General features: G+C 45.4%; 1 protein-coding gene across 3 annotated transcripts in view; it reads left to right on the top strand.

Moving 5' to 3' along the window:
* The window catches only part of NPTN (neuroplastin), a gene marked incomplete at both ends in the record, with an annotated part of 45,087 nt that extends 34,944 nt beyond the window's left edge, over positions 1-10,143 (top strand). For 2 of the 3 annotated variants that reach the window (XM_079541068.1, XM_079541069.1), the window contains 4 exons: positions 328-461; positions 1,535-1,808; positions 9,575-9,596; positions 10,083-10,143. In XM_079541068.1, coding sequence (XP_079397194.1) covers positions 328-461; positions 1,535-1,808; positions 9,575-9,596; positions 10,083-10,143 — 491 coding nt within the window. Of the gene's footprint in view, positions 1-327; positions 462-1,534; positions 1,813-9,574; positions 9,597-10,082 lie in introns of all 3 variants that reach the window. The other variant, XM_079541070.1, reaches the window with a different exon arrangement.
* Between the last annotated feature and the right edge of the window lie 1,571 nt (positions 10,144-11,714).

The following is an 11,714-nucleotide window of genomic DNA, read 5'->3' on the forward strand; positions in this document are numbered from 1 at the left end:
CTGATGATCCCCATAGACCCAGGGGAGATGAGGGTGCTCCTCCTGTTCCTGCGCTGGGGAGTGGTGCAGCCGTCTCAGTTTTGTGGAGGTTTGGCACACGGCTGAGTTTTGGCATTGAGACTTCTGCCTGAAGGATGTTCCTGCAAGTGTTCACTCGAGGTGCTGGTTGGGTAGATGGTGGGAATCGGCTTTCCTTCTGTAAGGTGGGCTCGGTGCGGGAAAGGCAGCAGCTCCCAGGGAGCTCTTGCTCTCTGTTCAGAGCAGCTTCAAGTAATTACCCTCTCAGGAAACACCCTGTGAACGCAGAGGTTTTGTTTTCTTCTGTAGCTATCCCTGACATCACCGGCCACAAGCGGAGCGAGAACAAAAACGAGGGGCAGGAGGCACTCATGTACTGCAAGTCCGTGGGCTTCCCGCATCCCGAGTGGGTATGGCGCAAGAAGGTCAACGGAGTGTTTGAGGTAAGAGGCTGGGGGTCTTGGCATGCCTAGGCAGTGTGTTCTGTCCTTCCGAGGCCCCCCGATAAGGAACGAAACAACCACCTTGCATTTGCTACGTTCTTTTTCAGTCTTACTGTTGGGCTAGCAAGACTTCATACAAGGTTTTGGCAGTTAGCCCTGTTCAGTGGTCGTGTTCCTCCAGTGTGGTGGGTGGACTGGTGAGCTAGGATTCTGACCAGCAATTGGAATAAGAGAAGAGAAGCTGGAGTCCTTCAGCCTGCCTGTTTTTGTCAGTTTGTTAGTGCAGTGGGCGCTGCTGGAGAGCTAGTCGATTGCTCAGTAGATTGAAAAAAAAAAATACTAAGCAGGTAGTAACGTGAATTCATTGTTCAGTGTTAAGTGGGAGCTTAATTTTCATGGGGCAGTGCAGTACGGGCGACCTCTGCTGTGAGTCACCAGAGACCTGGGTGCTCTGAAGGCTTCTTCACAGGCATTCTTTCTGATGAAGTTATCTGACAAACTCATTCACAGTTGACTTTCAGGATCAGGAAGGTCACACGTCTGTACTTTGTCTTTAAGCCTATCAAGTCTGGAAGCCTTTTGTTCAAATGTAGAAACAATGTGAGGCCTTGAATTTCCTGTTCTCTGAATGTTCCTGAAGTTTGGTGTTTTTAACTGCCCTGTCCCCAAATCTGTGAGAACTACGTGTGAAAACAACACAAATGCAAGACTTTAAGTCCACCATATCTTAAATAATGAGAAAATCTTATGCAATGTAGAATAATCTTAACCTGTGCTGCATTTGTGATCACCGCTGGCGTTCCCTGGATGCTGCTGTCGAAGCAGGATCAAATACAGCATGTCAGTCAAGCTGATGTGGTTTTGTGTGTGTTTGAAGCATAATTCATTTTAGGGAGAGATACAGAATGGACACTGGTAGCAGGTTCTGCTGAAGTATCAGCTTCTTTGCCAGAATCCATCACGTTTCTTCTGGTTTCCATGATGCAGAAATGCAAAGCCTTGGCATCAGAACTCACTAAAGCTCTCTCTCTCTCTCTCTCTCTCTCCTCTTCCCACCTCTCTTCTTTTATCAGGACATCAACAACTCTTCTGGAAGATTCTTTATTTCAAATAAAGACAACTACACCGAGCTCAGCATCACGAACCTACAGATCAACGAGGATCCCGGCGAGTACCAGTGCAACGCAACCAACCAGATCGGCTCCGCGTCCGTCACAACCATCCTGCGTGTCCGCAGCCACTTGGCTCCTCTCTGGCCCTTCCTGGGGATCCTGGCAGAAATTTTTATCCTCGTTTTCATCATAGTTATTTATGAGAAAAGGAAGCGGCCAGACGAAGTCCCAGACGGTAAGTGTGCTCAAAGCCGCTTGTAAGAGGAGGAAAAAAGCAAAGCAAACTTACGGAAGCAGAAGCAGAACAGAGTGGGTCTTTGTGGCAGGAAGGATCATCAGCACAGTTCTTTCAGCTCTGAGCTCTTTGCCTTCATCTGTTCACTCTCCAAATATTAAACCCAGTAAGTGGAGAGGGTCCCACAGACCTTGGACTGTGGGATGGGAGGGGAATTACAACAGTATTTGTGAAGTGTTTTGTTGCACGAGGTGGCTCTGGTGCCCCTGTCTCTTTCTCGCCGTAGTGGCCATGAAATCCTTCATGTCAGTCCCACAGAGCGTGGGGAAGCGTGGAAATGCTCTGATCCCTGGTGATGCCTGGGTCAGACACTGGGCAGGTTTCGGGAGGAAACGTGACGCTGCAAGGGATTGGGACCACAGATGTTTAAAAAAAAGAGTCATATTTGCAAGGGGGTGGGTGGGGAGGTGGGAGGTAGGGCTCTTATTTTAGTGTGTAACTGAATTAGTAATGTATTTAAGGAATGCTCTGGAAACTAACTAATATCCACTGAGTTGTATTTTCTTAAGATTAGCTTCTTAGGTTCGGTAACAGTGATTAGCTGCAACTTCTTTGTGTACCAAACAGCCTGTTTTATCTTTTGAGCTTCTTCTGCATATCTTCCTTGGGGAAAAAGGGGCGGTTTGAAGCTAAAATGAGTATTTGAAAGAACCTCTTTGACAAAAATGCTTTCAAGTGACACCTAGTTGCTTACTACAGTGTTTATCAAGAAAACTTACCGAGGAATCCTTGCGAGAAACAGCTGGTAATGCCATCTTGCTTGCTGTAGGAGCATGACGTGTCCAAATGAAGGAGCAGGTGCTGCAGTGGGGAACACGCTGAGTCAGTGCGGGGAAGCACTGAGTCATTGGGCTTTTCCTGGGTTGGACAAGCCCTGCAGCACCACAGATAGCTTCCAAAGGCAGCTGTGCTGTAGCTTGTGCAGCAGTGACTCGCTGTTGGGTTGCACAAGGGCTCAGGAGCAGCACAGCAAGACGTTTGCCTTTTGGGATGGAAACATAGCTGCTGAAACATCGATCTGCTTGTCGAGCTTGGGAAAAACGACGGCGCTGTTCCCAAGTTGTGTTTTAGCGAACGGAGGAAGAAATCTTACAAGTAATAAATGGTTATGCTTCGGCTGAGGCTTGGATCACTTCCATAGCTGATAAAAAAAAAAAATGTTCTTGAATAGTGCATACCTAGAGGAAAGTAGCTTTTATCTTAACGACCTTGGTGGCATCTACTGACTTCTTACAGAGCATGCATTGAGACTGTTCCCAGGTGTGTAGCCAGCAGCATCTAAACCGTGTAGTGCATGTACCTCTGCTTCTAACAGCTTTGTGGTTGCTGAGGGGGTTTCTATGGCCAGCAGTCTGTCCTCAAAGCGGCTCTCAACCAGCCCAGAAAACTTGATGTGTATTTCAGAGAAGCACTTAAATGTCCTCTTGTGCTCCTCTTGCTCTGCCATTTTGGCCTGACTTTTGTGTCAGGATGGCCGGAGAGAATCCTGCCTCAGTTTTTGGTGGCTGTGTTTCTCAAACTGACACTTGGAGAATGTCATGGTTTTGGTTTCACTAGGACTGAAACAGAGCATCAGTGATTGTAAATTAATATGGAAATCCTTACTGTAAGCGGCATGAATTGGCCTTAATCCAGTAGAAATTGGCTTTGACTGGACCAGATTGCAACGCAATGAGGTGTTAGGGCAATTAAGCCTCACAAAGAGGTGAAGCATGCACTGGGGTTCATTATGGGCTCGGTTCTGTGGCTGAAGTTTTCCTGGCTGGTCTGGCTGCTCTCCGGACACCTGAAGAATTCCAGGCTCATCATCTCTGATGGAGGTGTCCCAGATGATGGGCCAGGTAACTGAGGTCACTGACTTTGCTCGCTCAGTTGGCTGTTATTTGAAAGGCAGCTCAGCTGGAGTCCTGGAGAGCAGTGATGCTCTGGGGTGCCCATCTGTTTTCTCTGCCCACTTTCTTGGAGGGCAAAATTCAGTGCTGAATATCACAGTCTACGTGTTCAGTTTGCTTGGATGGAGAGAGAAAATCGGCATAAAATCTCAACTAAAAAGCTATCTTAAGTCCTGTATTTGGTTGGACACTCTTGCACTTCGGTGCGTTTGAAGCATTCTGTGATGCTGTGGTGGGAAACACCCTAGAAGCCAGGGCATTTTGTGACTGCCTGCGTGAGAAATCATTGATAGTCAGCTGATTTCCACACTTGAGGAATAACCAAAGTAAAACACTCACGTCACTTACTTTAAATACATTGTTATGAAATGCCAAAGTTAATGCTTGAATGCAGTGGTGCTGTCTGGAATTGGAACTCGGTGTTTCCAAACCAGTATGCCTGCCTGTGCATGCTGCAGTGAGCAGTGGCAGTACTGCCAAGGAGCAACTGATGGGCTGCCTGACAGAGTATGAATTAGATGCTCGTCTGAACATCACATTACGTACCACGAATATAATTTGGCAGCTGCTGTGGTCTCTTTTCCTTTCTCTCAGATTCCTAATGTTAATTTTCCCTAGAATTGGAATGTCTCCTGGGTCCAGCTGGGCTTTTCACTGAGAATCCTTGAGTTTGGCCCCTCTCTTCCTTCTGTTGTGGTGACTTATAAATGGCATTCTAAGAGTGTCTCAAGAAGTTACAGTTTTTGAGAAAAGCAGTGATGACAAGCAGCACATTGCTCTGAATAAGGGAAAACGAGAGCAAATCTGGATGATGTGCCCAAGAGACTTTGGGTAACTGATGCTGAGCAGAAGTGCCTAGTTCTTGGTTGGGGGGTGTGGCTGCTTGGAGAATGACCTTCTCTCTGTCCCAGAAGGTGCCTGAGGTGCTTTCCAGAGCTCTTGGGAACTCTACCTGCCCAGCCCAAATAGAATCAGTGGAATTAATTCCCTCATCACTGTGTTCCGCAGACTTGAAAGTTACCTGTTGCCACGCACCATCACCACCTCCCTCGGGTGGGTAACGGTGCTGGGCACCTGCTGACACCTGGGGCACTTCTCAGCTTACAGCTCAGCTGCAGGGTGAGGCCGCTCAGGTTTCAGAGCCAGGCAGGAGCTGTGGCCTCCATCATAAGCACTGCCATGCCTCAGGAGCAAGGACAGTCCTTTAACTTTGGCATTTCCTGACTTCAGTTTTTGCATGAACCTTGCTTTTTGTGTTTGGTTTAATTGCTTTTCGTGCCACAGCACAGGGCTGCTCAATAGCTCCTTTGCTGACATTTCCTCCTTCACATAATTCAGATGTCTGTTTCTTCGGATGCTGCTGCATAGCAGGAAAAAAGTCCTGCACCGTGACATCTGTGTGGTGCAGAGGTGGCAGCAGCGGGTGCCCAGCACAGCTCTGTGCTCACGTGCCTGCAGACCGGGGGCTTTCCTGTCTTCGTGGGCGGAGGGGTGGCTGCAGTCAGCATCTGGCATTCAAATTATGTGCTGCAAGGAGGAACGGGTGGGAGATTGTGCTTGAATTTCTGCCTCACTTCAGAATGAGGGTTTTGACCTGCGGACCACGTGCCGTTTTTGGAGAGCAGCTAGGTTTGGTACCGTTGGGGCGGGTGGGTGACATGCAGCTTCCAGGGGCTTTTGGTGCTGAGAGCTGCATGACCGTGGCATGCTGAGGCCAGAGGTGCTGGCGTTCACTGCATGCACGTGGGGACCGTTCGAGCAGGGGACTGCTGATGCATTTTGCTCAGCCTGCAAGTTGCTTGGACTTCCTTTGACAACCAAAGGGAGTAAATAGCTTTTTCTTCCTCTGTGGTATAGCGTAAGCTGCTTATTTTTGATAGACGTAGTGATGTGTGACCTCGCTGTAGTGCATCAAATTTGCCTAAAGAAAGTGCTTTTTCTTGTTGTGGTTGGACAAATTAGCCTATAATTAGCCTATAATTAGCAAAGACGCTGTTTTAAAGGGTGTGTTCTGGGGTAAGTAGAAAGTAAAAACTCCTTGGCTACATTCCCCTGCAGGAATGTAAACAGTTTTTACTTGCAAATCCATACTCTGCATACTCCTTAGTCCAAAGCCATAAGGCACCTGGGTTACAATACATGCTTTTCCATTCCTCCCTTTACATTTGCCAGCTTGATGCAAAGATTTTCCATAAATACATTTCTGCTCTGGCTGTGCAGAAGTTCCATTCACATCCCCATATTCTTTCTAATACTCATTTTTTTTTTTTCTTGACTTTCCCTGTTCCTGCTATTACTGTAAGTAATTGAAAGAACAAAATGTTTCAACTGACACAGTTTACCTTGTAACAAGTTAATTTTTGTTTTTGCCTGTTTTCCGCACCTTTCTCTCCCACGCGTAAAGTTCACCAAGGGAGAAAATGATCAGGCACACGGTGAGGCTGTAGCTATAAACCATACCTAAAGGCAAGCACTGTTGTATCGTAGCTGTAATCAGAGGCCAGGGCTTCCACAGGCCTTGGTACTGATTTGTTAGGCGCCGCTTAGGAGCAGAATTCCTCGAGGTTGATGTAAGTAACCTTGGCCAGAGGGTCGTCTTTGCCTTCTGCTTCATTCCATCTCACAGTAACTGCTGTACCTTTATTGGCTTGTTCTGTGGAACAAGATGGGTGCCTCTGTGTGCCACGTCCCTCCCTCCAACACTCCTGTAGTTAATGAAGCAAAAGAGAAGCTTGTTAATCCAAACCTGACGTGCAGGGCTTTCTTTTAATTTGGACAAGCCCATTTAAATTCTAACAAATGTCCTCCTTAAAAACTTGTCAAATTATGGCCCAGTTTCCTCTTCCCAGAAAACAAAATCTTCAGCTGGTTTAAATATGAAACTTCCCTAGCAACCTCTGTAGTAGCTCTGGCAAATTGCTTAGCAAGCTGTAGATGTCGTACAGAGCTGGCCCTCTTTACCCGTGCTCAAGCAGGAATTGACCATGGCTCTTTGCTTCAGTAATGCTGCAGCTCATGTTTGGCAACGTGGGTCCTGGTCTTGTGCTAGAGTGAGAAGTCTTGCAGAGGGCAGCCCTGCACAATCTATGGCCCATTCTCAGCCTGGGGTCTGTTCCAGGCAGTTGGTACGAGAGGGGGCTACAGCTAATCTGTCTGTAGATCATCGTAGAGCTGTAACGTCCAGAAATCTTGCCTGGAAGGCTTGGTTACACTCCGTACACGATGCGCTAAAGATAGTAGCAATTCTTCCAGTTCAGAAATCTGCTATTTCAGGGCAACGCTAAGCAGATAATCGCTATACCTACCTTAAGCTTTATTATGTAAACAGTGATCTGTCGGACTCTGCAGATCCCCTCCCCAACTAAAAAGCCAATTCCTGATGAATGAAGGGGGCTTCGTTTGGTCAGCTGTGAAATCACCTGGCAGCATTTCAGGAGCCCTGCAGCTGCAGGATGGAATGAAGCAGCACACTGGAGGCGTGTTTCCATGGCCAAGCGTTTCAAATGCTACTGGGTTAGAGACGTCGGGTTCTAGGGCAGCTCTTCTGGCATAAAGGTTTTGAGTTATATTGATATTTGTCGGTTACTATGACTTCTTTTTTTTTTTTTTTTTTTTCCCCCTTCAATTGCATCATACCCTTAAAAAATGGTGGTAAGTGAGAGATCTGCATGCTTTGGAGTTTGTTTAATCTCCGCTTCAGTCTATACAGTGCACAAGTCATAATGTTAACACTTTCTTACAACTTCATTCACATTCACAACTAATTTGGATTTCAGTTTGCTGTTCTTAATCTATTTTATTTAACCTGATTTTGTATTTATTCTTCCTGTCGTTCTGTTGCCCCCTGATTTCGCTCAGGTTTCGATCTCTGTCTGTACTGTACTAGGGTTGCTTTCTCAGCAGTGATACGGATGACCGGGGTAGTAACTAACGCATAAATAAGTCTTCCTCGGTCACGTGTAGGAGATAGAAGGGAATGGGGCACGTGGTGGCCTTATCCATAACCATAAGTATCCTGATAGACGTTCTGTTGGGTCTTTGTCAGGGAAACGCTTTGCTGGCAGCCTTTATAGGTGTGAATTATTATTTTTTGAACACGCCATCTGAAATACATGTCTAAATATCCTCAGCAAGAAGATCAAATGGTTATTTCATAGCGAGAGAAGACTGGTATCCTAACACTGCAGCTTGCTATCACTGAAGTTCAGTGAGACAAACTCTCAAAGATGTCGCTTAGGCTTGTAGAAAGCTGAGCTGAGGGTGCGAAGGCCGGCAGGCAGCGGTAGCGCTCCAGCGTGGGCTGGGGACGAAGGGCTCGCTGTCTGTGCCAGGCTCCCCGCACCGGCTTGAGATCTTTTGTGAACCAAAAGATGTTGGTGGAAGGAGCCTCTAGATTCACTCTGCTGTGCTTTGTGTCCCAGTACCTGATGTGTCTCTGTATATCTCCACTGTATATACAACAGCACATTGATGTCTGGTTGTCTTTACTGGTCCTAGTTCTCTCTGTATCTTGTCCGATAGTGTACTGTTGCTGGTAATGGACCTCTGTGGACACTGGTGTGTCGCTAGTATGTTCTTTTTGGCTGTAAAGCTCTTGGTTTGTGGTTAGTTCCTTATTTTTGTTGAAATATTTTTTCGTTCTGGTCACTGTCCGTGCTAGCAGTGGCTTTGCCTATCCGTTGCCTTGAAGGTACAGGTGGAGTAATGTCCCACTCGACAGACATTACTCCTGGCGTGTGCTCATGCGGATGCCCACACTGTTCAGACTGTAACTTCCATAACTGCTTCATGTGCACCAAGCCCCTTGTGGAATCCTGCTGAGAGTTTCTAAAGGCTTCAGTGAAAAATCCCCCCAGCAGGAGGTGACTGTGGGATTCTAAAACAGCAGGTGGTGAATTGGTGCCCCAAAACATAGTTCTACAGAGCGTTACCCTGACTTTCTGGATTTACTTTGTACTGCTGTTTAAATGCACTTCTGTCTTCTGTACTGCAGACTGGGGAAAAAATAAGGTCTCTTTTAATTTGAAAAATATTTAATTGGCCATGAAAGAGCTAATGCCTAACACTGGCAGACGTTTGTTTGTCCAGTTCTTAAAAGAGAGTGTTTTCCTTTGGCCTCTGACCAGGAGGCTCGGGCAGAACAAGGCTGTCAGTTTCCTCTAGCTGAAGCCTGTGTCTGGAGGTGTCACAGCACTGGGGTTTGTCCTGGTGGTGAGAGCTGCGCTCCTCAGGCTGCTATCCGAGGGCTGCATTTGGATCCTTAAATCGAGTTCCGAACCTTCAATCTCCTCCTAACCTGGTCTGCTCCAATTAGATGAGAAAAGTGGGAAAAGGCTGTGTCATCCATGGTGGAAGATGAGCATGTGGCATATATACCCTGTTGTGTATATGCTGATAATGAGCCGCCTGCAGTTGAAAGATGGCTTAAAAAATGAATCCCAGAAAACAAACAGCAGGATTTTACAACTGAAATGTTGGTTTGTCTTCTCATCTATTTTTATAAGATTGAACCACTGGAACTTGGGGACAAGATGAGTCTGACCATGTTGCAACAATCTGTCCGCTACAGTTGCAGTTCTTCATGACCAGCATTCAAAGTGTTAACTAAAACCATTGAAGCGACATACCAGCCATTAAAACTCGAATCCTGAAAATAACTCCATGAATCTTTGCACTACCGAGCGGAATGGCCTTTAATGCTGTAGATAGATTGGTTTGCTGTTTGCAGTTCAGCTGGCGTGCCGTACAGACACTGACTCTCTCTTCTTTCCCTCCTTTGTCTTCCCGTGGATTGCACCTGAACTCTTGCTGCAGATGATGAACCAGCTGGGCCAATGTAAGTGTGCTTTAAGGGGAAAAGCATCGCTGGGGTTATTCTGCAGGTTGTGGCAGTTTGCAGTGTTTTAAGAGATGTTCTGTGTGATGCTGGAGCTCTAATATGGATCAGTGTGCTCTGTATGGTATTGCTGAGTAAAAGCAACGTGATAAAATACGAAAAGCATTATTTGAAGCCTCTGTGTTGATCTCTGGCCTGCGTTTTGTGCAAGGGATGAAAAGCTGCCAGGGAAAGAGGCACAAAAAAGCCAGCTAAATTGGGCTTGGATCGCTGGTGCTTGGGAATGGTGGCTGCTGGGTTTGTTGTCAGGTAGCAGCACAGTAAAGGGATCTACAGTCTGCCAGATCTTTACTCAGTAAAGCAAATATCATTGAAGGAGTTGGGGTGAAGGAAGGAGGAAATGCTGTTTAACTGAATATGTACAAACTTTCCTACGTTTTGGTTGGTGTTGGTCAATCTTTATTCTTTTGTGCTTTCTTTCCCCAGGAAAACCAATTCTACAAACAATCATAAAGATAAAAACTTACGCCAGAGAAACACAAATTAAAAATGCTTATCATGTAAGTATGACTTGCACACATCTCAGAAACGCGCAGACTAAAAGTCCTCCTTTTTCTGTCCTGGTTTGGATGTGTAAACTTATTCCATGTGCTAAAGTTACCGCTGCTCAGAGGATGGCATGTGCCTTCCTGGCACGCTTCAGAGCACGGGGGGGTATCGAGGATTTTTCTCATGAGACACGTAGGCAGTTTAATGATTCCTAGCTCCCTAGCTCTACGTAATCGCTACCATCACTCATAAAAAGAACTCCCCTAAGGAAGCTAACCTTGGTCGGAAAGCCTCTATCTCCATTAAGACCGCGTTGGATGTTAAGCGCTTTGTTGACGTACTGTTGTGGCATGCGATGTTGGAAATGCTGTCAGGCATTGACTAGCACCTTTTCTCATTTCTTTTTTAGAGCTTTAAGTTTCTGAGAGACTGATGGCAATATGACCTGCTAAATTTAAGGGTTGGAACTCTTGGTTCTAGAACTCCAGTTCTGTCTGATTTTCCCTTTTTTTTTTTTTTTTTTTTTTTTTTTCTTCCTTTTCAAGTGAGCAACAATATGACTGTCTAAAGCATGCCTTATTTAGCCTCTCCTGCAAGGATGACCTAGTCAGATAAACTTTAATACTGCTTCAGTGTAGAAGGTGTAAACTATTTTGGGCTTGATGTGCTGTGAATGTTGCTTTTTTTTTTCTCCTTACTATATTTAAACATTAGAAGTAGTAAGTCGGATCACGCATGCGCCATTTTTTACTTACCGTAGCTGTTAAATTGGCAAAGCTCAAAAACGCACTGCTGCCATCTAGTGATACTTTTTGTAAAGTACGGCGAGACTTACAAATATATACAGTATATATTTATATTTGGGGGGAGGAGAAAAACCAAAATCCAGTAATCGTGTTTCATTTTGAAGCTGCTGATGTTCATTCCTTACTGTATGTCTGGTAGATGAGAGGGTGATGCTGTTCTGGTGCGTAGGGAAGGAATTCTAAGTTGAAATATATCTTAAGGGCTTAACCTATAGAGACTTGGGTGTCCTGCGGTCAGACGCCGGAGCAGTTCAGCAAGGTGGTGGTGAAATGCAGTTGAAACAAAAACAGAACTTCAGTTTATAAATATATATATATGATTGCTTTTTAAGTGATTTTTTTTTTTTTTTTTTTTGTTAACTCATGTAAATTCTCAAATCCTTTTGCACTGATGTGTTCAACATATTCTTGTACATTCAATTCAGGCAAACTTTTATAATTTTTTTTTGTTTAAATGAAACGTTACAGCATGGTGATATTCTATGCAACTAGTTATCTTTAGTTTGACACTGTAATTTCTCATGATTTAAAGATTGTAGAAATAGACCTAACAGGGTTCTCATGATGTGCGTAACTGTAGATGCATGAACTTGTGTTCTGTGTATTTGTTGAAGTGCAATGATGTATAAAAAAAAAAAAAGTGGATTCACCTGTTTTTAAAAATAAAACACTGACAAAAATGTGTGAGACTTCCAAATATTTAATGGCATTGGAGCTGTGTACCTCGGAGCGGGCGTTCCAGCGGTGACGCGTCACACGTGGC

The sequence above is a fragment of the Tetrao urogallus genome (assembly GCF_951394365.1).
Source record: "Tetrao urogallus genome assembly, chromosome: 11".
In the NCBI taxonomy this organism is placed as follows: domain Eukaryota; kingdom Metazoa; phylum Chordata; class Aves; order Galliformes; family Phasianidae; genus Tetrao; species Tetrao urogallus.